Genomic DNA, 26,045 nt, shown 5'->3' with positions numbered 1-26,045 from the left:
TTCAAACTAGTTTTCATTGGTTTGAAGTAATTTTTAAGACAGCATACTGGAAATTAGTCTATAAACTATGAAAAATGACTTGAAAGGCAAATTTTAAGCTTTCAAGCTAATTTTCATGGATTTGAAGTCAATTTTTATGGCTGGAGACTTGAAGCTAGTTTGCAAACTGACTTGAAAGGCAAATTTTAAAACTTAAAGTCGTTTTTTTTGGGGTTTGAAGACAACTTTCAAGACCGAAGTCTTGAAATTAGTCGATAAACCATGAAAAGTGACTTGACAGGCAAATTTTAAGGCTCCTTTCAACCCTAGATCATTGAAGTTAGTCTGAAAACTGACTTGACGGCACATTCTAAAATTTCAAGCCAATTTTAATGGTTTTGAAGTCAATTTTCAAGACTGGAGACTTGAAATTAGTCGGAAAACCATGAAAACCGACTTGAAAAGCAAATTTTGAACCTTCAAGCCAATTTTTTTGGGTTTGAAGTCAATTATCAAGAGTGAAGTTTTGAAATTACTCTGTAAACCGACTTGAAAGGCATGTTTTAAGCTTTCAAACGAGTTTTCATTGGTTTGAAGTAATTTTTAAGACAGCATACTGGAAATTAGTCTATAAACCATGAAAAGTGACTTGAAAGGCAAATTTTAAAACTTAAAGTAATTTTTTTGGGGTCTGAAGACAACTTTCAAGACCGAAGTCTTGAAATTAGTCGGTAAATCATGAAAAGTGACTTGACAGGCAAATTTTAAGCCTGCTCTCAACACTAGACCATCGAAGTTAGTCAAAAAACTGACTTAAAAGGCACATCTAAACTTTCAAGCCGACTTTCATGGTTTTGAAGTCAATTTTCAAGACTGGAGACTTGAAATTAGTCTGAAAACCATGAAAACTGACTTGAAAGGCACATTGTAAGCCTTCAAACTAGTTTTCATTGGTTTGACGTCAATTTTAAGACCGCAGACTTGAAATTAGTTTGAAAACCATGAAAACTGATTTGAAAGGCACATTTTAAGCCTTTAAACCAGTTTTCATTGGCTTGATGTCAATTTTAAGACTGCAGACTTGAAATTAGTTTGAAAACCATGAAAACTGACTTGAAAGGCACATTTTAAGCCTTTAAACCAGTTTTCATTGGCTTGACCTCAATTTTAAGATAAAATACTGTAAATCAGTCTAAAAACCATGAAAACCGACTTGAAAAGCAAATTTTAAGCCTTCAAGCTAATTTTCTTGGGTTTAAGTCAATTATCAAGACTGTAGTTTTGAAATTAGTCTGAAAATCGACTTGAAAGGCATGTTTTAAGCTTTAAAACTAGTTTTCATTGGTTTGAAGTCATTTTTAAGACAGCATACTGGAAATTAGTCTATATACCATGAAAACTGACTTGAAAGTCTAGTTTGTCCAAATTTTCCGGTTATTTTTCAAGAAAATTTTAAGTATGATGCGATGGATGAACTTATTTATTGCGAGAAACTTTGTCTTGAAAATTGACTGTTAGGAACTTTTTACTTCAGGAAAACCTATTTCTCAGAATTCTTCAGCAATTCCTATAATTTATAGAAGTAAGTTTTGCGTTTAATTTAATTTTTCCAATTAAATTCTTCAGATAGGCCTGCAGGAAATATCTATATTTTCTTCTTAGTTCTTGATAATTGCTTTGGTTTGGTTAGAGCAATAATTGTTTGGTGAGGTTAAAGGCTTTTTTCACAAACGTTTTAACACAGTAAAGCTTTGAAAGTACAAAACTTGGTATTTAACCTCAAAAATGCCAGTAAATACAACTTACAAAAAAAAATTGCAGTTCATCCAATCAGGCTGCAGTTTTAAACGTTTTTCTTTAAAAATGTTAACTAATCAAAGACCAAATCAGGAAATCGTTTGCAGTGGCAAACGAAGCTAAAAAGACTCGAAACAAGCACGACTTAACTACAAAACTACATAATTTACAGGTAAACCCAACATTAATTAGTACAATCCGCACTAATTACAGCCAATGGTTTTCTTAACAAGATTCTCATTACAATTTTTACACCTAGGCAACTAAGTACCATGATAAAAAAATTTTTAGGTGGATAATCCCGCATGATGCCTGCTGGGTGAACAATCAACTGCCCCAGGTATGGACTAAAAAATAAATAATGCCTTGCCAATAAATAAAAATTCAGTTACACATGACTCGAGATTTATCGAAGAGTTTAAAGCCAATTTAGTTTTAACACGTGTGTTGCATATACAAGTTGCAACAATGTTGTATAAGATATACGAGGCGCATTTATTAATAAGTCTTACAAGGTGGAAAGTTTAATAGTACCCGAAGTCGGTGCCTTTTCTCACATTTTTGGGATTCTAAAATTAATTTTTGAACAACCGGTATTCATATATTAATTTAGTTTTTGTAGAGTTGGCAACGAAATGTGGCCAGATTAACGGGTTGGAACGTGAGCTATCAGTGAGTGTTGGCTGGTTATTAATGATCCCAATATCAAGAAACAAGTATGGTTAACCGTAACACAGGGAATTAGATAAATCCGCCTGATAATGTAATTGGAATCAGTAGCTGTAATAAGTTTACGGCCATTAATGAATATCGAGGCGGGATTATTGTTTTTGTGGCCGTGGGTAATCACGGTAATTGCTTATTAGGGAGGTTTATTCAAAATTCTTTTAATAATTTCAAGTAATTACTTTATTACAAAAATGCTTTGATATGTCAATTTTCTGGTCATTACCATACTTTTAATAACGAGGTTTTTCAAAAATGTGGACCAAATTAAAAACTTTTTATGATCAAATAGCTGTTTCAGCTTGGATAATTAACAATATTACAAACTTTGATAGAAGAAAGTTACCAATCGATTTTAAGTTTATTAAATACTGGATGAATTGAAAACAGTTCAACATTCCAAACTAAATACAACTTAAATTGATTTTTGCTTTTATAGAAACAAAGCTAAACAAGTTACACTTTAAAGTACTAAAAACAATACTGAGTAGAGGAAAGTTCTGCAATTTGAAAAATTTGACTTTTTAGGGCTTGGAACTGTTTTTTGGTAACTAAAAACCTTCTGAAAGTCGAGTTGTAGACTAAAACTTGACGATGAGCACTGAAAACAGAAAGAACTTCAAGCAGAGTTCAAATCCAACGTTTGCCTAGATTTCTATGAATGTAAACATCGATTATAGCTACACAAATGTAAAACTTAGTTTTTTCAAAATTAAAAAGCGTCTGACACTCGTTTTACCACTAAAAAACAATAGGAAATGTTAGTTTTACAACTGGAAATAGTCAAAACTGGACTTTTTGTTTAAACCAAAGATTTTATTAAGTAATATGGCCATAAGCAATACTTCTTGTATGAAATAAAATCAGTTTCAACAACTGATTTTTCTTTGACAACCTAGTAACTGATAGTGTTTGTGGATTCGGTTGCCTAATTTAAACAGTTTTTGTTCTAATCAGTTCCCATTTAAATGTTGTTGTTTTTGAGATATTGACTATTAAACATTAGAACTTTCTAGTTCTAAATTCAGTATGACAGGAAAGCTTACCAATTTTACTAGTAAATATCAATTTGAGCACCAAATTTATGGGTCTAATTGAAATTTCCTTGAATGATTTTTTATTTTCCTGTCATGGCTGTCATTAATCTAAATCACTACACTTTTCATGCACCCCCTGTATAGTACCGGCACTGACGGACTGTGAAACTTCCAGAGATGAGTGTAGCAGTTTTTTACGAAAATTTTTGCTCTCTTTCAGACTTTTTGTAACTTTCATCGTTTCTGAGTTATTTAGCAAAAACTGGTTTGGTGCAACAAATTTTCAAATCAGTTGAAATTGTGGTTTGAAATTTGAACACCCAGAAACTTAGTTATTTTTGGGAGTTCCTAAAGGTTGAACCACTCAAATTAACCGTCTTGAGCTCCTCTTTCCAGTGATGTAAAGCAAAAAATTCTATCTTAAAAATTACGTACAAGGTGGCCAAAAAATCCGAATCACTACCCTTTTCATGCACCCCCTGTATAGTAGCGGCACTGACGGACTATGAAACTTCCAGAGATGAGTTTAGCAGTTTTTTACAAACATTTTAGCTCTCTTTCAAATTTTTTGTAACTTTCATCGTTTCTGAGTTATTTCGCAAAAACTGGTTTGGTGCAACAAATTTTCAAATCAGTTAAAATTGTGGTTTGAAATTTGAGCACCCAGTAACTTGGTTATTTTTTAGAGTTCAGAAAGGTTGAACCAATCAAATTAACCGTATTGAGCTCCTCTTTCAAGTGATGTAAAGCAAAAAATTTGATCTTAAAAATTACGTACAGGGTGGCCAAAAAATCTGAATCACTACCATTTTCATGCACCCCCTGTATAGTAGCGGTACTGACGGACTGTGAAACTTCCAGAAATGAGTTTAGCAGTTTATTACGAACATTTTAGCTCTTTTTCAAATTTTTTGTAACTTTCACCGTTTCTGAGTTATTCAGCAAAAACTGGTTTGATGCAACCAAATTTCAAATCAGTTGAAATTGTGGTTTGAAATTTGAACACCCAGTAACTTGGTTATTTTTGGGAGTTCCTTAAGGTTGGACCACTCAAATTAACCGTCTTGAGCTCCTCTTTCCAGTGATGTAAATCAAATAATTTTATCTTAAAAATTACGTACAGGGTGGCCAAAAAATCCGAATCACTACCCTTTTCATGCACCCCCTGTATAGTAGCGGCATTGACGGACTGTGAAACTTCCAGAGATGAGTTTAGCAGTTTTTTACGAAAATTTTTGCTCTCTTTCAGACTTTTTGTAACTTTCATCGTTTCTGAGTTATTTCGCAAAAACTGGTTTGGTGCAACAAATTTTCAAATCAGTTGAAATTGTGGTTTGAAATTTGAGCACCCAGTAACTCCATTATTTCTGGGAGTTCAGGGAGGTTGAACCACTCAAATTAACCGTCTTGAGCTTCTCTTTCCAGTGATGTAAAGCAAAAAATTCTATCTTAAAAATTACGTACAGGGTGGCCAAAAAATCTGAATCACTACACTTTTTATGCACCCCCTGTATAGTAGCGGCACTGACGGACTGTGAAACTTCCAGGGATGAATTTCGCTTTCTTTACAAACATTTTTGCTCTCTTTCAAACTTTTTGTAACTTTCACTGTTTCTGAGTTATTTAGCAAAAACTGGTTTGATGCAACAAATTTTCAAATCAGTTGAAATTTGAGCACCCAGTAACTTGTTTTTTTTTTGGGAGTTCAATAAAGTTAAACCACTCAAATTAACCGTCTTGAGCTCCTCTTTCCAGTGATGTAAAGCAAAAAATTCTATCTTAAAAATTGCGTACAGCCTGTTGACCACTCTGTACAATAGCCAAAAAAAAAAGAAAAATTCACGTTAAAATTAATAAAAATTGAAAAGAAAACAGAGAAAACCCATTAAACATGCAGGAAAGTGTTGGTTATCAATCCATATTAGCTATCCATTGACATGTAATAGTATATTACATACTCAGGTGGAAAGTGTTTGATTTTTGTCGAGAAATTAGGTGTGAACTTTATCTCAAGACAGAAATTAAACTTTCTACCGTGGTTTGTATACTATTTTATTTTCAACCATTTATCAAAATCTCATCAAACTTTTAATAAATCATTCAGTTGAAATATTGATTGGTAATAGTCTCTAGCAATAAGGTAGTATAGGTACGAGTAGTTATGACTAAAAAATGAGTACTTTCCACCCAGGTGGAAAGTAAAAGCAGGTAATTTTCATCTTTTCACCTGATTTACACATAAATAACGTTATTACATACCTTGTTGAAAATAAAAGTCTATACCAAGTCAGTTAAATAGCTCTAAAATAGAAAGTTGTTAAACTGTTTGTAATATGTATTTAAAAAAAAATCAAACCAAAACGGATGTCTTGATTGGTTGACTGCATCAGACACAAAAAGGCAACGTTTTACGCGGATATGATGTCTGAGCAAGCAAATGAAAAAACATTGATATTAACGCAAACGAGTACAGACAACAGGAAACTAAAGTTCTAGTTGAGATTGAAACCTTCCGGATTTTTTCCCTCAACAACATCAAAAGACCAAGAGTCTTATGCAAATGTGATCTGATAGCCTTCGGCCAATCAGTAATAAAGAGAAATGTGTCAGTAAATGTCACAAAAGCAATTCAGACAGTCTCGTTACACGTTATTAACATGTTCGCGACATTGTTAAGGTCTTATGTAAGGCACGGTCCAATTAAATCTCCGCCGGCACATTCTGATCACATAGTAAATTAATAATATTTGGTTTACTAACTACCTTCTTTGCGGTGCCTATAATGTATGGCGTTCAAGTGAAGGAACTCGTTATGGTGGACGATTAAGTGTTTTTTTTGTATAAGGTAAGCGTGGATTTAATCGGTTTAGATCAGCCTCGAGCTTGCGAGACTTTGAAGAGTATCACAGAATGGAAAAGTGGCCTATTAAGTGTATCAGACACTTTTTTCACTTCAACCACAAATAAGGAAGTGTGAGGTTAAGAAAGATAGTTCTGATGATGATTGGTTGTTTCGCTAAATCTGCAACAATAACATTTCCAGATTTTTTTTCAGGTTTCAAGCTGTACAGCTCCAAAAGACAACATTTTGAACTTTTGTATGTCGTAAATACTAAGATATATTTATTTGATAGTCCTGAAGACTAAGTGTTAGACTTGTCCTAAACTCTTGTGCAAAGTGTCTTGTCCGCACTTGTCTGGTGCTCTCCTGCATTGTGCATATCCAGCCATCGTGCGTACAAACAATGTTACCAGGTCTACCGTTTTTGTGGTTCTTTTACCGTTCTCTTGTTTTTTTGTCTATAATCTACCGTTCTTAATTACATTGTTATTATGTTGTTTGTGAAACTTTTTATATACTTTTTCAGTTTATTGAATAGGAAACTTAATGGGGATTTTAAAAATGCGCTTAAAACAGTCATTTTCTTACTTTAAATTTAAATTATCCTCTAAAACCACGTGATGTCTGTCACTAATGTCAAAATTTGACTAGAATTTGCAAGAATTACATTTTAACACAGTTTTCGAAACAAGATGATTTTTTGAGATTTATGACAGTTATTTTGACAATTGTCACGTCACCGTCTGGCTAAATAGTGTTCTACAATTACGTGACAACTGTCACTAACGTCAAAACTGTCAAACTATGTTCTAAAGTTGCAAAAAACATGGTTTAGAAAGGATTTCTTGCAGTATTTGATATAAAACGTGTTTTTGAGACTTATTACAGCTATTTTGACAAGTATCACGTGACTGTCTAGCTAAATAGTGTTTTACAATCACGTGACAACTGTCACTAACGTCAAAATTGTCAAACTATGCTCTAAAGTTACAAAAAACAAGGTTTAGAAACGTTTTCTTGCAGTATTTGATATAAAACGTGTTTTTGAGATTTATTACAGTTATTTTGACAATTGCCAAGTGACCGTCTGGCTAAATAGGGTACTATAATCACGTGACAACTGTCACTAACGTCAATACTGTCAAACTATATTCTAAAGTTGCAAAAAACATGGTTTAGAAAAGGTTTCTTGCAGTATTTGATATAAAACGTGTTTTAGAGATTTATGACAGTTATTTTGACAATTGCCAAGTGACCGTCTGGCTAAATAGTGTACTATAATCACGTGACAACTGTCACTAACGTCAAAACTGTCAAACTAAGGTCTAAAGTTGCAAAAAACAGGGTTTAGAAACGTTTTCTTGCAGTATTTGATATAAAATGAGTTTTTGACATTTATGATAGTTAATTTGACAATTGTCACGTGACCGCCTAGCTAAATAGTGTTCTACAATCACTTGACAACTGTGACTAACGTCAAAACTGTGAAACTATGCTCTAAAGTTGCAAAAAACAGGGTTTAGAAACGTTTTCTTGCAGTATTTGATATAAAATGAGTTTTTGACATTTATGATAGTTAATTTGACAATTGTCACGTGACCGCCTAGCTAAATAGTGTTCTACAATCACGTGACAACTGTCACTAACGTTAAAACTGTCAAACTATGCTCTACAGTTGCAAAAAACAGCATTTAGAAACGTTTTCTTCCAGTATTTGATATAAAACGTGTTTTTGGGATTTATTACAGCTATTTTGACAAGTGTCACGTGACTGTCTAGCTAAATAGTGTTCTACAAACACGTGACAACTGTCACTAACGTTAAAACTGTCAAACTATGCTCTAAAGTTGCAAAAAACAGGGTTTAGAAACGTTTTCTTGCAGTATTTGATGTAAAACGTGTTTTTGAGATTTATTACAGCTATTTTGACAATTGCCAAGTGACCGTCTGGCTAAATAGTGTTGTACAATCACGTGACAACTGTGATTAACGTTAAAACTGTCAAACTATGCTCTAAAGTTGCAAAAAACAGGGTTTAGAAACGTTTTCTTGCAGTATTTGATATAAAACGTGTTTTTGAGATTTATTACAGCTATTTTGATAATTGTCACGTGACTGTCTAGCTAAATAGTGTTCTACAATCACGTGACAACTGTGACTAACGTCAAAACTGTCAAACTATGCTCTAAAGTTGCAAAAAACAGGGTTTAGAAACGTTTTCTTGCAGTATTGGATATAAAACGTGTTTTTGAGATTTATTACAGCTATTTTGACAAGTATCACGTGACTGTCTAGCTAAATAGTGTTCTACAATCACGTGACAACTGTCACTAACGTCAAAACTGTCAAACTATGCTCTAAAGTTGCAAAAATCAGGGTTTAGAAACGTTTTCTTGCAGTATTGGATATAAAACGGTTTTTTTGAGATTTATGACAGTTAATTTGACATTTGTCACGTGACCGTCTAGCTAAATAGTATTCTACAATCACGTGACAACTGTCACTAACGTCGAAACTGTCAAACTATGCTCTAAAGTTGCAAAAAACAGGGTTTAGAAACTTTTTCTTGCAGTATTCGATAAAAAGAGTGTTTTTGAGATTTATGATTTTGACAATGGTCACGTGACTGTCTAGCTAAATTATCCTTTAAAACCAGGTGATAAATGTCACTAAAGTCAAGACTTAGAAAACAATTATTAATAAAAAAATAAAAAATCTGTATTTTTTGAAGTTTGGTTTCTATATTTATATCAAGAATCATTGATTAAAATTTTTGACAACTATTAAAAGATAATCTAATGTTATCTACCGTTTTTTGACTGTTTATTCTACCGCCATTAAATATTTTCATTTGGCAACATTGCGCACAAAACCTATTTTGCACACTTGTTAGAAAAACTACTGTATAATGTGACTCAACTTCGTTATTTTCTAAATTACAAAAATAATTATTTTTAATAACTTTTTCTTTGGATTTCTGGTGTTAGATTAATGTGATCTGAAATTCTACTTTTCTGCTCCTTTATGGAAAACACAAAAAAGTAGTTTTGGATGTTAAAACTAACTGGCATTTTATGGTCATGGTTACAAAACCTCAAGGCAGTAAACACACATTTTCTGGTTTTTGAATTTTTTTTTTCGGTGAAGTAATCACCAATGAAGGTATTCCGAATCACATTCTCTTTAAAGCCTTTACTTTTACTCAAGCATAAATGAATAAAAGTGCGCCCGATAAAACTATATTCACACATATTATTGGAAATATTTGAAATGTTGCAGCCTCTCATAACTCACTAAATACAGCGTGTTCTTGAAACTTTCAACTTTCTAAGGAGAAGTCGGTATGCACGTTTCTGCGATATCGGACAAGTATTACCAGATAATTTACTTACTTTATTAACATTTCTGAAATACTTTGAATTCCCCGCTATAAATTAACTGGTGTAAAAATCTTTACAGTCCTATTTGCATCAGGATTAGGTCATCGTTAATAGCGCTGTTGACATTCCAGCACAATAGATATAAAATTAATGGACAGCCACCTAAAAGGATCAGTAAAATCGGTAATCTCGAAAAATGCAAAACACCCGTTATCTTTCATATTATTTATAGCCTTATTCAGAAGTTTATACAGCCCATTTATGGCTGTATAACTAAATATGATTCTCTATACTCTTCTACAGGTTCTTTGAGAAAAAAACTATTTTTAAAAGGATGATAGGATAACAGTTTCAGTTATAAACATCTCGTGAATTTAATTAAATCTAAGCAAAATGTATACATTTACAGGAGAGTTACTAGCACATAAATATGCTGCTGAATGGGACAAGAATTCTCACTGAATGATTAATGACCTCCCACAATGACAGAGAAAATGAAATTACAAGTAAAAGATGGATGTTTTTTGAATTGCCACATACTCTTCACTTAATGTATTGCTTTTTGGTTGAAAATTTGTAATTTTAATTAAAATCAATAAAAATTGCTTGATAAAATTCATTCAGCGAGTCTATTTTTGACCAAATGTATACGTAATTGAACGTATGATATCAAAAATTGGCCCCCAGGCAAAAATCAGTTGCAATTTACTCAGTTTTCCGGAAATATCTTTCTTGGCTGAGATTTTAGAGCAAAAGTGTACTTTAGCAGTCTAAACACATTCCCTACAACCCTTTTGAAGTTTTTTTATCTTTCCAAATAACGGAGATACAGTCAGTTGAGAGTCAGAGTTGAATTTGCTCCAAGTTATCACTAGACTCAGTCAGTTTTTGGCAAAAGATGATGGTTTTTTGATTTCAAAACACTCTTCACTTAATGTATTGCTTTCTGGTTGAAATTTTACTGGATAAGAAGTTTTGCAATTGCAAAAGGAATTGCTTGTAAAAATACTTCGCAAAAATCGAGTAATACTTTTCTCAGGGAGACGTGTATTTCAGTTTGTGTTGTTGTGCTTTGATTTAGCTTTTTGGAAATATCTTCCTTGAGAGAGCTTTTAGGACAAAAGTTTACTTTAGCAATTTTGTAGACAATACAATTTTCTACAGTTTTTGTGTGATAATCTCTCCTTAAAATTTTTCGTAAGTTTCACCGTTTCTGAGTTATTTAGCAAACACTGATTTGATGCAATTTTCAAATCAGTTGAAATTGTGGTTTAAAATTTGAACACCCTGTAACTCGGTTATTTTTGGGAGTTTAGGGTTGTTCAACCACTTAAAAGAACCGTTTTAAGCTCCTCTTTCCAGTGATGTAAAGCAAAAAATTGTATGTTCAAAATTGCGTACAGCATGGCCAGAAATAGGAAACCACTACACTTTTTTACCACACCCTGTATACTGGAAGCAAAAACGGTTCTGCAAACTTACGGTTTTGGGTTAAGTAGTTGATTATAAACATTTTTGGTTTCTTGCAAATTTTTCGTAACTTTTACCGTTTCTGAGTTATTTAGCAAAAACTGGTTTGTTGCAACGAATTTTCAAATCAGTTAAGCAAAAAATTGTATGTTCAAAATTGCGTACAGCATGGCCAAAAATAGGAAACCACTACACTTTTTTACCACACTCTGTATACTGAAAGCATAAACGGTTCTACAAACTTACGTGTTTGAGTTAAGGAGTTAATTAGAAACATTTTTGGACTCTTGCAAATTTTTCGTAACTCTTACAGTTTCTGAGTTATTTAGCAAAAACTGATTTGTTGCAACGAATTTTCAAATAGTTGAAATTGTGGTTTGAAATTTGAGCACCCTGTAACTCGGTTATTTTTGCGGGTTCAGGGTGGTTCAACCACTTAGAAAAACCGTTTTGAGCTCATCTTTCCAGTGGTGTAAAGCAAAAAATTCTATCTTCAAAATTGCGTACAGCGTGGCCAAAAATAGGAAACCACTATAATTTTTACCACACCTTGTATACTGGAAGCATAAACGGTTCTACAAACTTACGTGTTTGAGTTAAGGAGTTGATTAGAAACATTTTTAAACTCTTGCAAATTTTTCGTAACTTTTACAGTTTCTGAGTTATTTAGCAAAATCTGGTTTGTTGCAACCAATTTTCAAATCAGTTGAAATTGTGGTTTGAAATTTGAGCACCCTGTAACTCGGTTATTTTTGCGGGTTCAAGGTGGTTCAACCACTTAGAAAAACCGTTTTGAGCTTCTCTTTCCAGTGGTGTAAAGCAAAAAATTTTATGTTCAAAATTGCGTACAGCATGGCCAAAAATAGGAAACCACCATACTTTTTTACCACATCCTGTATACTGGAAGGAAACTTACGGTTTTGGATTAAAGAGTTGATTAGGAACATTTTTGGTCTCTTGTAATTTTTTTGTTACTGTCACCGTTTTTGAGTTATTTAGGAAAAATTAAATCAGTTAAAATTGTGGTTTGAAATTTGAACACCGTTTAATGGACAGCCAGGGACAAAATCGCTTGTAAAACCCACTTGGAGTAAGAAAATGATTGTTTTAAGCACATTTTTGGAATCCTCATTAAATTTCCTATCCAATAACCTAAAAAAAATACTACTAAATTTGGTACAGTCAGGGAGAAAAGCCGTGTCAAACTGCCAGAAAGACAATATCTTTAATTTACTGGCCAAATTCTCCAATCACTAGAATTTTCACTATTTGGACGGCTATACCAGGCGAACGGTTGAAGATGAAGATAAAGCAAAACGATTTATATGTTACTATCTTACTTTTTTGAATCTATATCTTGTGATAGTATTTTCAAGATTTTCAAAAAATTTTAAGTTCTTCTTTTGAAATTTTTTAAAATATACTATCATAACCTAGAACTGAAAAAGGTAAGATAGGGACATGTAAACCAATTTGCTCTATCTTCAACCGTTCGCCTGCTGTAGTCTTCCAAATAGTAAAAATTCCAATTTTTAATAGTCAATATCTCAAAAACGACTCCCTAAACACATTTTGGTTTTAAATATGTATAATTTTTGGATTCCTAGAGTATTCTTAGTTGGCAACCCTGTAACACCACCTTTAACACTCTATACACATGAATTTTACCAACCAGTGAAAGAATGTACAGGGGGGTAGAAAGGTGTTATTTTGATTTGAAAAACATTTTTTGGGTATTTTTTGAACATTTTGTTGTGTTTGCTTAAATTATTAAAAACGTTAGTTACGCTAAAATTGTCAACAACACTAAATGCGTTCAAGAGCCAAGAATTTCTTGGATTTAGTATTTTCTTTTCAATAGTATGACTTATTAGATTTTTCTTATGGTTAAGGCTTTTATAAAAGTTACTAACAGATTTCTAAGTGTTCTTTTTTGCAATTATTTAGGTAGTACATTATAACAATCATAGTCATTTTTTTGTGGTAAAAAATAATGTTTGTTTTAATTGCCTAGAATTATTAGGTTTGCTAACAAAAATGTTGTTGTCATACTTTTTAACTTATGATTAGCATTTTCAATCAAATTCAAACAGTGCGGTTGGCTACAAAAAAAAAAAACAATAAAATATTTACCTCAAAACGCTCTAGAAAATCCCTAGTTCACAAAGATCACCACAAATACCAACGAAAAAAAATTGAAAATTTGGCAGATAAATCGGAAGTCGCGTGCGGTTCTGCGTTAGCACTTGTTGCTGGCTTGTGGCCGGTCATGCACCGAGTGTTCTTCTCGCGAGTGGCGTTCTCCGTAAAAAAAATCGGCGCTGTTTGGCGGGGAATGCAGCGCGAGTGATGCAGCACGACCTGCGACAGGTGAGTGCACCTGCTGCTCCTGCTGCAGCCCACTAAGAAGAAGCGCTCTCCTGCTGCTGCCTGCCCGAAAGGCAGATGCGCCACTGTTGACCAATGGTGTATTACGGTTTGGACAACGGATTTATCAAACTTTCAACCGATCTTATTCTCTCTTTCTCTATTTGCTACCTATAGTTCGTCACAATCCGTAGCCAAAAGGACGTAAACTCTACTTGTAGAGTCTTTGACTTGTAACAGCCATTTTATGTTTTTTAAACACACTGCTCATCACGTCAATTGGGATTTTAAAGCATCGTCATTTTCAAACAGAAAAAACGAATCGTTCTATGCGGTTTGCATTGATTTCTTGGCATTTTGCTCTAGAGAACATCTTTTTATGTGTAAAAAAAATATTCTGTTTTACTAAGTCTACCCAATTTCACTACACCAATTCTAAGAAAGAATCAAGTGTAATTCAGAATAGTTATTGATGATCATCAAACAATCAACTGATGATCATCAAAACATCATTCTGATCATGATTTTAATTCCATTTCTTGCTTTATCAGTCTCAGAGTATATTAGATCATCGCGTAAAATGCATTGTTCATACAGTTTTAAGTAACTACCACTTCGTCTAGAATATCATCTGCAATAGCAAACAGATTAAGTAATATTACTGAAAGTACTATTTTTAATACAAATAATTCAATTGAGGTGTACAATGGAAGTAATACGAAAAAGTAATAATTGAAAAGCAAGATACGCCTTTTTTCTTAATAACTATAATGTCACCATAGATGATTATTTTAAGAACAACACTAATAATAATTAGATAAGTAAGATGATTTGTGATTTTTTTTATTACCTTATTACTTTTCTTCATATTAAGAAGAAAGGCGTATCTTGCTTTTCAATTACTGCTTTTTCGTATTACTTCCATTATACACCTCAGTTGAATTATTTATTAGTATTAAAAATAGTACTTTCAGTAATATTACTTGATGTTTCCTATTTTTGGCCACGCTCTACGCAATTTTGAAGATAGAATTTTTTGCTTTACACCACTAGAAAGAGGAGCACAAAACGATTCTTTTAAGTGGTTGAACCACCCTGACCTCCCAAAAGTAACCGAGTTTTGTAGTATTCAAGTTGAGTAGTATACATCTTCCCCTCTACAAATACAAATTTCAAAATTCTAATTCTATATTAAAACCAATCTCCAACCTTTAACTATAATACTAATTCCTATATTTAATTAACTAACACAAACGAAAATTGCTAATTTGAAAGTTTTGGGTATCTTTCCGGAAAGTTCTAGAAGAATGCGTTAAAATAATTGAGCTGGCTAAGTTCCAAATATTATCAAGAGAAGAGTAGAAGATTGTGTAGAAATGACTGTTCTGGCTAATTAGCTAAACTTTTCAAGAGAAGAGTGGATGAATGTGTAGAAGTAGCTGTCGTGGGTATTTGCCTACGAATTTTTAATGGATAAGTTGAATGTGTTTAAATAATTGAGCTGTCTCCTTGTCTGAAACTGTCAAAAGAAGAACGGAAAAATGTGTTGAAATGATTGCCCAAAACTTCCAAGAGAAGAGTAGAAGTAGCTGTGCTGGCTATATTTACTTAAAATTTTGAAGGAATATATGTGTTTAAATGATTGAGCTGTCTCCATGCTTTTTTGAAAAGAAGAATAGACGAATGTGTGGAATTGATGGTGCTTGCTAGTTGCCTGAAAGCTTCAAAAGAAATGTGTTGCATTGATTGAGCGAGCGAGTTGCCCAAAATTTTCAAGAGAGGAGTAGAAGAATGTGTTGAAATGATTGTCCTGGCTAACTGCCTAAAATTTCCAAGAGTATAGGGAAATTTATACAAAAATAGAATGACAAATGTAATAGGTACACGGTTTTGAATGTGACGTTAACATTCTTGGTCACATTCAAAACAGTGTACCTGTCTATTGGATTGTTGCGTGATCCTATTGTATAAATTTCTCTATAGATGTGTGTTGGAATTGTGCTCACTAATCCCGATTTGCACCGTAGTACTTTAAACCTAGCTTAAGTTTGGTTCAGACTGGGATAATACAAATAAAAAAAATCACAGTCTGAACTGCACTTAAGCCTTGTTTAAAGTACGAAGTGCCTAAAATGTTTAAGAGAAGATTAGAACAGAATTTTCAAAAAAATTTAAAAAATGGGTTGTAATTATTGAGCTGAATAATTCCCCAGAAATAAAAGAAGAAGAATTGATAAAGGAAGAGCGGAAGAATGTTCTGAAAATGAGTGACATGGCTAATTGCTCGGAAATTCCAAAAGAGCTGCATTCTTTAAAATATTTTGTTTTACTATGTGGATTAAACTATCTCCTTAAAAATAACCATCAGTGAGAATACACTGGAGAAGATCTTATTCTGTCAAAATATCCTTGCCTCCATCTACAGTCCTTTTATGTACTAAAAAAATTAGTTTTCAGCAGTTTTGGTGTAGTATTTATGGTAGTATTCTGTGTGGTACTAACCTTTTTAGATATAGATTCTCTTTTACCATCAAATTTGGAACACACTTATTGTGTATTCAATTTCTTGCAAGTTGAATCCCACTCTGATGGGCTCTGAGTTCCAATAAATACCGGATGACTCAATAAGACTGTTTTTAAATTTATTTAGGTAAATCGGCAATGAAGAATTGCTGGAAAATATTTTCAAGTTCTAAAAATGACCACCAGAGGCCGTAACTGCCATCTTAAATTTTTAAATTGCATTTTCTATAAATTTTGCACAATAAACTAGAGTTTTTTTCCTCATTTTTAAAGCGAACCAATTTATCCATCATTTTCGTAAAAAACAAATTTCTGTTATTTCAAAAACAAAGATGGCGTGAGGTGTTTAATTGTTTTTGCAATAACCTGCTTTAACTTCTTAACGGTTTGACCAATTTTAACAAATTCGGTATTGTTGAAAAGAGCATTTCTTGGGCAATAAGAATCAACCAAAATATAGTTAATTTAGTTGAATCTTTCTGCGCCAGAAGGCTACTTTTGACACCATGACTCAAATTCCAAAAAAATGAAAAAAAAAACAAATGGAATGATATGACTTTTTCTTTATGAAAAAGTAGCTAAATAACATCCAAATAGGCCAGTGAAAACCGTTTTTCAAATTCTCTTTCCTAACCTTAAATATTGAGAAAATGAGATATGGTCGAGGAACAGTCATATTGGGTCACCCGGTACAGTTTATATAATATATCGTTTAGTCCCTGTATGAGGCCTAAAAAATTCCCGTGCAGGAAAGTACCACTTTCCGGCAAATAACTATTTTTTAACATACATGTGCTTGACACAAAAAAAATTAATCCACCTCGTATAATTTATTTGCACGTAAAACGCTCCATTAAGCATACAATTGGCGCTCTTTAACCTGAATTTATCTACGTAAACCGTACAAATCCGAGTTGCATGCCGTTAAATAGTTATAAACGGAACCACTAAAGTGAAAAAGGAACCGAGCCGAAATAATAATTTTGCGAAATCCATTAAGTGTGCATTTATACGCGATCGTTATCTGTGCTTAATGCGGCGCTACGTTAGAACGATATTAATAGATTATCCGGCGACACTATTCCGGATGTTATATTTAGTGTTCTGGAAGTCCCCGTCTATCCATGTACAGGATAGGAAATATTGGTCTTTGGACATGCAGCGAGTGGATAAGAATCTAAAAAGGACGATAAGATTGTCTAAAAATGGTTTAGAAAGAGTGCGACACAGTTAGTTTTAATTATTAAATATATTAACCAAATAAAACCTTTAGTTTTTTTTATGGTAAGCCAACATATGTGCGTAAATTTCAGCACAGTGAGTAGAGTTTGTGATTGGTGAAAAAAAGCAGCAAACCGATCAATCACAAACTACCAACAAAGCTGAAAATAATAATAATTACTGGGGCTGACAAAAACCAATTCAATTCAAACAAAAACAACATTTATTTATACAGTACAATTACAGCAAGTAATGTATACGAAACTGGAGAATAATTAATCTTCAGACTCCTCGTCCGTAAATATATTTGCATTTGGTGTTGGTAATTTTTCAAATCGTTCCTGAGTTTTCTTCCAAATGCTTTGTTTCGAATTATTATTCACGTTGGTAGGTGGAACGACAACGTTCCCAGACGATCCCATTCCGGCAGTTCCCACGTTTGCCGACACTTTAATCTAATAATTACGAATAATGGATTAAAACTCCACGGTAAAAATCAAGTAAATTGATTTGTCCAAACAATTTTACTGTATTTTTTTCTATTATATGTAATGATCTTACTGGTTCTTTAACACCTGTTCCATCTTTTCCTAAAGATTCACCTTCCTTCCATCCCATTTTTGATAGCAGTTTAAAACCCTTATTTTCTGACTTTATAGACCTGAAAGTTGGTAAACAATTCAGCAAAATGCACCGTAGAAACAAATTGGTTTTTTACTTTAAATACTCGTAAATTAAAGCAAAACTATAACTAAATCACGGTATTATTTCCTGATGATTAATACTTACTGATCAACAGAAGCAGCTTCCGTTTTTTCGTAAGGATTCTGGCTTCCAATCTCCACTCGTCTTCTTTCTGCCCGATCTGTATAACCGTCAGCTAATTTAGACTTGTCTTGTTCACCTCCCAGAAATCCGTGTTGCTTTTTCAAACGTTTCAATTCGCTTTTAAACTTTTGTGTAAGGTTTTTCCGATTGTTACCAGTTAAAGGCAGTGGATCTGAAAGTACAAAGTTGTCTGTCGTACAGAGCAGAAATATGTTCAATTATATAATTCTACCACAAGTTTTTGGAGAAGTGTGAAAGGAATAAAAAGTTCTTCTTAACAGTGACTTAGTAACTGAAAAGGTGTTCCACCACTTTCCAGCAGGAAGAAAAGAATTCATTTGTTCAGAATGAAGATCGAATTTTGACTTAACTTGGGTTCAGTACACAGAGTTTTAGTGGTATTTAGAGATTGAAGGCCTCTCTGGGAATGTTTAGAGACTTCTGGCAAATTCCAGAATAATTTTAGAAGGTTCGGCCAGTTTAAAAAATTCGTAAAAGGTTTAGAATGCTTGTAGGGACCTCTGGCAGCTTTTAGAAGATTTTCTGTACTATTTAGAGCATCTGCCAATTAAATAAAATTCCTTAAAAATTTAGGAGACTTTTAGGAGCCTCTGACAGTATTTGGAAGATTTTCACTAATATTTAAAATCTCTGATAATACATTTTTTAGGTTTTTTAGGATACTTGTAGGGGCATCTGGCAGCTTTTAGCAGACTTTTAGTAGTATTTAGAGATTGGGGTGATTTTCAGTAGTATTTGGAGCCTTCAGGCAGTTCCAAAATGATTCTCAAAGCATTTAGAAATTAAAAAAAAAATCTTTCAAAGTTTAGACGGATCAGCCTCAGGCAGTTTTTAGGCAATTTTTAGTAGTAGAGGTTTTTAAAAATGCCAAAAATTAAAAAACTTTGGAATATTTACACTAAATTAACATTTTGAATTTTAGCTTCTGAAACATGCAAAACAATATTCATACAGACACTTTTCTTCACAACAAAATTCCTATACAATTTAGAATGCTTGTGACTGACAGTCTGTGCTGACAGTATTTGGAAGATTTTCAATAGTATTTAAGCTTACTAATCCCCCTTTTTTCTTGCGTACAAAATCTAAAAAAAATTCCAAATTTAAGACAAGAGAAGTAAAAAACAACTCGATTTTTGTAAGTATTGCAAACAATTTTGTAAAAGGTATCCTTAAACGCCAAACTGGCTAAAACCAAATACTGACCAAAATTAAGGTTATTTTGAAACACAAAAAAGTTTTCCTAAAAATATTTCCAAAATCCGGTTATAGCGGAAGTAAATGCCAACACGCTTATTTTAAAATAAACACTCTGTATATTGTCTCTTTCTTGAATTATATATTTAACATTTTATGTGAAATTTAACATTTGCAATACCTAAACTTTCTGTCAGAGTTCTCTAAAAATGTCTTAAACTTTCCCAGAACTGTTAAATTGCCAGAGGCCTCCAGGACCATTTTGAAAGCTCTATAGACCTCTAAATGCTCTTAAGAACCTTCTATACAAGTGCCAGAGGCGTCTACCAGTGTCTTAAATCCTCCCAGACTTATTTTAAATCATCAGAGGCCTCTAAGTGCTACTGACAACCTTCTAAAGAGTACCAGAGGTCTCTTAAAATGTCTTAATCCTTCCCAGACTTGTTTTAAATTGTCAGAGGCCTCTAGGACTATTTTGAAAGCTCTATAGACCTCTAAATGATATTAAGAACCTTCTACAAAAGTGCCAGAGGCCTCTACAAGTATCTTAAATCCTCCCAGACTTATTTTAAACCATCAGAGGCCTCTAAGTGCTACTGACAACCTTCTAAAGAGTGCCAGAGGCCTCTTGAAATGTCTTAAACCTTCCCAGACTTGTATTAAATTGCCAGAGGCCTCTAGGACCATTTTGAATCTGCCAGAGGCCTCTAAGTGCTACTGGCAACCTTCTAACGAGTTCCAGAGGCCTCTTCAAATGTCTTAATCCTTCCCAGGCTTGTATTAAATTGCCAGAGGCCTCTAGGACTATTTTGAATCTGCCAGAGAGCTCTAAATACTATTGATAACCTTTTAAAAACAGCCAGAGGCCTCTACAGATGTCTTAAACCTCCCCAAACATGTTTTAAATTGCCAGAGGCCTCTAGGACCATTTTGAATCTGCCAGAGACCTCTAAGTGCTACTGACAACCTTCTAAAAAGCTCCAGAGACCTCTTGAAATGTCTTAAACCTTCCCAGACTTGTTTTAAATTGCCAGAGGCCTCTAAGACCATTTTGAAAGTTCCATAGACCTCTAAATACTATTGAGAACCTTTTAAAAACAGCCAGATGCTTCTACAGGTGTCAAACCTTCCCAGACTAGTATTAAATTGCCAGAGGCCTCTAGGACCATTTTCAAAGTTCCATAGACCTCTAAATACTATTGAGAACCTTTTAAAAACGGCCAGAGGCCTCTACAGGTGTCTTAAACATTCCCAGACTTGTATTAAATTGCCAGAGGCTTCTAGGACCATTTTGAATCTGCCAGTGACCTCTAAGTGCTACTGACAACCTTCTAAAGAGTACCAGAGACCTCTTGAAATGTCTTAAACCTTCCCAGACTTGTATTAAACTGCCAGAGGCCTCTAGGACCATTTTGAATCTGCCAGAGGCCTCTAAGGGCTACTGGCAACCTTCTAAAGAATGCCAGAAGCCTCTTGAAATGTCTTAAACCTTCCCAGACGTATTAAACTGCCAGAGGCCTCTAGGACCATTTTGAATCTGCCAGAGGCCTCTAAGCGCTACTGGCAACCTTCTAAAGAATACCAGAGGCCTCTTGAAATGTCTTAAACCTTCCCAGACTTGTTTTAAGTTGCCAGAGGCCTCTAGGACCATTTTGAAAGTTTGATAGACCACTAAATACTATTGAGAACCTTTTAAAAACGGCCAGAGGCCTCTACAGGTGTCTTAAACCTTCCCAGACTTGTTTTAAATTGCCAGAGGCTTCTAGGACCATTTTGAATCTGCCAGTGACCTCTAAGTGCTACTGACAACCTTCTAAAGAGTACCAGAGACCTCTTGAAATGTCTTAAACCTTCCCAGATTTGTTTTAAATTGCCAGAGGCCTCTAGGACCATTTTGAAAGTTCCATAGACCTCTAAATACTATTGAGAACCTTTTAAAAACAGCCAGAGGCTTCTACAGGTGTCTTAAACCTTCCCAGACTTGTTTTAAATATCAGACGCCTATAGGACAATTTTGAATCTGCCAGAGACCTCTAAGTGCTACTGACAACCTTCTAAAGAGTACCAGAGACCTCTTGAAATGTCTTAAACCTTTCCAGACTTGTATTAAACTGCCAGAGGCCTCTAAGACCATTGTGAGCCTGCCAGAGGCCTCTAAGTGCTACTGACAACCTTCTAAAGAATACCAGAGACCTCTTGAAATATCTTAAACCTTCCCAGACTTGATTTAAATTGCCAGAGGCCTCTAGGACCATTTTGAATCTGCCAGAGACCTCTAAGTGCTACTGGCTAAGTTGTTTTAAATTGTCAAAACCTTTTATCTTAGAGCCAATAAAACAGAAAAAAACATTTTCAGATATGCAAAAAATTAAAATGTGTATCAATCCCAAAATCAAACAACTACATAGTTTAGTAACAATTTTGCATGTCAAATAATTTTTGAAAAAAAAAACACAAAACTATGAAACTCTAACGAAAAACCAATTACATCACTCACCTTTCTCTTCTTCTAATAAAAGTCCAGGTTCACAATGCCCACAAGTTTGGGTACCTTCATGTATATGACACAACAATGTGGTAGAACCAACTTGCAATTTACTGGCATGGCACACTTCAACAGGCTCACTTTCCTGCTTAGAACTGGCTATTCTTTTTCCATTCAACCAAGTGCCATTCCTTGAACCCAAATCCACAATCATGTAACTGGAGTTTTCAGTGTTGTAACTGATTTTCAAGTGGTGTTTGCTGACATTAACATCTGCCAAACAAATTGAATGTTCCCCCTCCCTACCCAGAGTACCACCATCACAAGTGATTATAAACAAAGTCCCTGGTTTTATGGTTGGAATGTCGGTGGATTCAACAATCAGTCTCATACAGGGTGGCCACTGTTTTGACAGTTCTGCAACAGAAGAGAATTGTGGATAGTTTCATGTTAGGGAGTTGATTAAAGTTGTGTGTGGTCTACCAGTGGAATCTGATACTGAGCTGGCTTCATCATAGCTTAGAGTGCTATCAGAACACTCTCCTTCTTCAACATCTTCAGTTTTCAGCTCTTCAATGCATATGCGCTTAGGTCCCTGCAAAGAATATGAATGTTACTTGTCATGCCTACCTAAGCCCAGCTTATGTAGATTAGATATATTCAGATTAGTGAATGAACTTGTAAGAGTTTCCATATTGAAGCTGTTTACCTGAAACAAACTAACATATTACACAACCAAAAAAAAAAAAATTAATTAAGTACTTTTGGGATTTTCTTATCATTTTTAAAACTACTCTTTCTTTTGGGATTGTTTTTTTCAGGTTTCTCCTCCAGCACTGCTTCAGCCACTTGGGAGTGAAAATCATAAGTTTGTGTGTCCTGGTTATACTTCAAGTAAGTGCCAGAAGTTCCATCATAGTAAAGTCCATATTCCTACAAAACCCCAATATACTACTCTGACTTTTAAAACACAAAACAAACCCAACCGCATTGTAGTAATAACCACTATTGTAGTCATAATAGAGACCAGAACTTTCTTCATAAACAAAGCCAGAAGACTGCATGGCTTGTTCAGCAGCCTCACGAATATCATCAGCCAGACTTTTTTCTCTCTCACTGTCTATTTGATCAGGCAACTCTTTATTACTACTACTAAATTCCACAGTTTGTGTACTAATATTTCTATTGCTTTTCTGTAAAATGTCACAATTTGAATTTAAAATTGTATTGACAATATTTTAGACACTCACCCCTTGCAATTGTTTCACTTTGTTCTTCCACTTGATTATTTTTTTTACCTGTTTTTCAATAACCTTTTGAAGGCGCTCTATAAACTGAACCACTTCAGGCAAATCTTTAAGTTTTTCTTTGATATCCTCATCCATTTCTAGGTACTTCTGGCCTAGATTTTCATTTTGACTTTCCTTATTGGAGTTTTCACTGGATTTTCTCCGGCGGTTTTTTCGATCCGATTTCCGGTCCTTTTCATGTCGGTCACGACGTTTACTACGTTTTTTCTCGTCATCCATGTTTATTAATCACTTTTTGTCTCAAAACGTGAATAATTAATAATTATCCAGAGTCAAATATTCCCAACTTTTTTTTAGTAAACAAATGTTAGTGACAAATGACAGTATTGACAATTGAGCAAATGTAAACTGTCATTCAGGTACATATCTAAAATAAATGTCAAACGTCTGGCGCCATCTAGTGCCACGAAGCGGTACTACATAGTTTATTCTATGAAAAATGAAGCTGAAGCGCTGAAATATAATAAAAATTACAAAAAAATTACAGTACACCACTTTTAAACAATTAGCTAAATTAAAATTCCATGAAAATAAACAGTAATTCATAATTATATACACTTATCTTTATAAAAATAAAAATTGCTACTGTAATCGAAATTAAATAACAAAAAATCCACACGTGCCTTGTATCAGCAACGTGATTGGTTGGTTCTAAGCAACAAAGTTGCTTGAAGTTGATTGGCTAAAATTCCGTATCCCTTCCCTAAATGTGAGGTTAGGAATTACGAAACTCATCATTCTCATTCAAAACTCACCTGATTTTTTTTTAAATTAGCTAATGTTACGCGAGTATCAAGTTGAAATTCGTAAGTGGAAAGGGTTTATCATCTGGCCACAAGCGAAAAGAGGGGGAACCGCCACTCCACTTTCGAATATTTAGAAAGTGGAATGCAGGCAAAATTTACAATTGTGCCCAACAGTTCGACGGGTTCGTGTGTACAGTAATTACTAAACTTTCTCCGAAAATCGCCGCAGCATGGGTTCTTGGCCGGAAGACGTTGGGATTCACGCCCTCGAAATCATTTTTCCCTCTCAGTATGTGGACCAAACTGAACTAGAACAATTCGATGGAGTGTCTGCCGGTAAATACACAATTGGGCTGGGACAACAACGCATGGGTTTCTGCAACGACCGGGAAGACATCCATTCATTGTGTCTTACAGTGGTTGACAACCTGCTCAAACGTTACAACATTAAACCTCAGGAAATTGGCAGATTGGAAGTGGGAACCGAGACAATCATTGACAAATCAAAAAGTGTGAAAACTGTGCTCATGCAACTCTTTGAGCCTCATGGAGTGACTGATATTGAAGGTATTGACACCACCAATGCTTGTTATGGTGGAACTGCAGCTCTTATGAATGCAATCTCTTGGGTGGAATCTTCTTCATGGAATGGCAGGTATGCTCTGGTTGTTGCTGGAGACATTGCTGTGTATGCTAAAGGAGCTGCCAGACCTACAGGTGGTAGTGGGGCTGTTGCAATGATTGTAGGCCCTAATGCCCCCTTAGTGTTTGACAGGGGTGTTAAAGGGTATTTCTTCAAACATGCCTATGACTTTTATAAACCAGACTTGACTTCTGAATACCCTATTGTGGATGGTAAACTGTCAGTGCAATGCTATTTGGAAGCTTTGGATAAGTGTTATCAACTCTACTGCCAGAATGCTGAGAAAAAGTGGCAAAAACCTGTGGATATTGGTAAATTTGATGGTTTGTTGTTTCACACTCCTTACTGTAAGTTAGTGCAAAAATCTGTGGGAAGATTAGCTTTAAATGACTATATACGCCTGCCTAAAGACAAACGTGACACACTACCAGACTTGCAGAAATTTGTGGATGTAGAGCTGTCTAAAACATATTTTGACCGCGATGTAGAAAAAGCCTTTCTAACATCCAGTAGTGAAGTTTTTACTAAAAAAACCAAACCTTCACTACTGGTAGCCACTAATTTAGGTAACATGTACACAGCTTCTTTATATGGAGGTTTGGTGTCTTATTTAGTTTCCAAAGATGCTAGTGAGTTAGCTGGTAATAAGTTAGGATTGTTCTCTTATGGTTCAGGACTGGCTTCTTGTTTCTACTCTATAACAATCAAAGATAGTCCGGCACTGAAAACTTTAGTAAAAAATTTGAGTTATGTAAAACCTCTACTAGAAAAACGGGTTAAAGTTGCTCCTGAAAAATTCGATGCTACTTTGGAATTGAGGCAGCATAATGCCCATAAATTTCCTTATGAACCAGTTAGTGATGTAAGCAACTTTTTCCCTGGTACATATTACTTGACTAAAGTGGATGAACAGCACAGAAGAACTTATAGTAAAGTTCCTGGTTCTTCATGTACAAATGGTCATGCATAGGAGTATTAAACTTTGTAGTAGATGGTTTTGTTTGTAGATAAATTCAATTGGACAGTTGGTACCAGCAATTTATTGCAGTGTGTTATAATTTTCTGATAAGTTATCATTGTACTATCAGACCAATTGATTTGACAATATATTGTTGATAGAGTGTATATATTTAGCTTTAATACCAAAGTGAGGGTTTTTAAATATAAACAAGTCCTATTCTGAAGTCAATCATACATGTTTCATATTGAAGAATGTTTTTGAAATGAAATTGTGGTAAAAGTTACCAATTTTGAGGGGTGATTTCAACCTTTTTCCCATATTCTGTAGCAAATGTGTCATACAGTTTGATTATTAGTGCCAGTTTTGTTTAATTTGTTGAACAAATGTTATTTATTGTTACAACCAGTGCAATTATATTATTGTTAGCTATACATTATTATTTAATAAAAATACATTACTTCCATTCAAACAGTTTATTTTATAAACCTAGCTGTGACTCCTGCACTTTTTAG

At 34.1% G+C, this 26,045-nt stretch overlaps 3 protein-coding genes across 4 annotated transcripts in view; 1 reads left to right on the top strand and 2 right to left on the bottom strand.

Moving 5' to 3' along the window:
• The window catches only part of Fs (Follistatin), a 66,384-nt gene extending 52,772 nt beyond the window's left edge, over positions 1-13,612 (bottom strand). Inside the window, exon 1 of the mRNA XM_081979519.1 lies at positions 13,365-13,612. The gene's annotated coding sequence lies outside the window, so the exon portion shown is untranslated. The remainder of the gene's footprint in view (positions 1-13,364) is intronic.
• A 3,935-nt stretch (positions 13,613-17,547) lies between these two features.
• On the bottom strand, positions 17,548-23,645 carry LOC145729857 (angiogenic factor with G patch and FHA domains 1). Of its 2 annotated transcripts, none has more exons than XM_081980786.1 (8): positions 23,124-23,645; positions 22,860-23,066; positions 22,636-22,806; positions 22,504-22,582; positions 21,886-22,290; positions 18,132-18,342; positions 17,904-18,003; positions 17,548-17,797 (listed from the first exon to the last, which is right to left on the bottom strand). In XM_081980786.1, the coding sequence occupies exons 1-8, from the start codon at positions 23,400-23,402 to the stop codon at positions 17,618-17,620; spliced, it is 1,632 nt and encodes a 543-aa protein (XP_081836912.1). In that variant the 5' UTR covers positions 23,403-23,645; the 3' UTR covers positions 17,548-17,617. The 2 variants fall into 2 exon arrangements, with proteins under 2 accessions (XP_081836912.1, XP_081836911.1); XM_081980785.1 differs by lacking the exon at positions 22,504-22,582 and adding an exon at positions 22,357-22,468 and having other exon boundaries at positions 23,124-23,643.
• Positions 23,646-23,910: 265 nt separating this feature from the next.
• On the top strand, positions 23,911-25,996 carry Hmgs (hydroxymethylglutaryl-CoA synthase). The gene has a single exon (XM_081980787.1). It carries the CDS (start codon positions 24,160-24,162, stop codon positions 25,540-25,542), a length of 1,383 nt encoding a protein of 460 aa, XP_081836913.1. The 5' UTR covers positions 23,911-24,159; the 3' UTR covers positions 25,543-25,996.
• The last annotated feature ends 49 nt before the right edge of the window (positions 25,997-26,045 follow it).

This window comes from Ips typographus, linkage group LG5, assembly GCF_016097725.1.
Source record: "Ips typographus isolate SLU linkage group LG5, UJ_Ityp_2.0, whole genome shotgun sequence".
Taxonomy (NCBI): Eukaryota; Metazoa; Arthropoda; class Insecta; order Coleoptera; family Curculionidae; genus Ips; species Ips typographus.
Note: the sequence above shows the minus strand (reverse complement) of the source record. Positions and strands in the feature narration are given on the sequence as shown.

Coding starts and splice junctions, on each gene's coding strand:
- Hmgs (XM_081980787.1), top strand. CDS start 24,160: ATGGGTTCTTGGCCGGAAGACGTTGGGATTCACGCCCTCGAAATCATT.
- LOC145729857 (XM_081980785.1), bottom strand. CDS start 23,402: ATGGATGACGAGAAAAAACGTAGTAAACGTCGTGACCGACATGAAAAG. Junction 22,807..22,859: donor GTGGTTATTACTACAATGCG/GTTGGGTTTGTT, acceptor GGGGTTTTGTAG/GAATATGGACTTTACTATGA. Junction 22,291..22,356: donor CTCAGTATCAGATTCCACTG/GTAGACCACACA, acceptor CTTCTGTTGCAG/AACTGTCAAAACAGTGGCCA.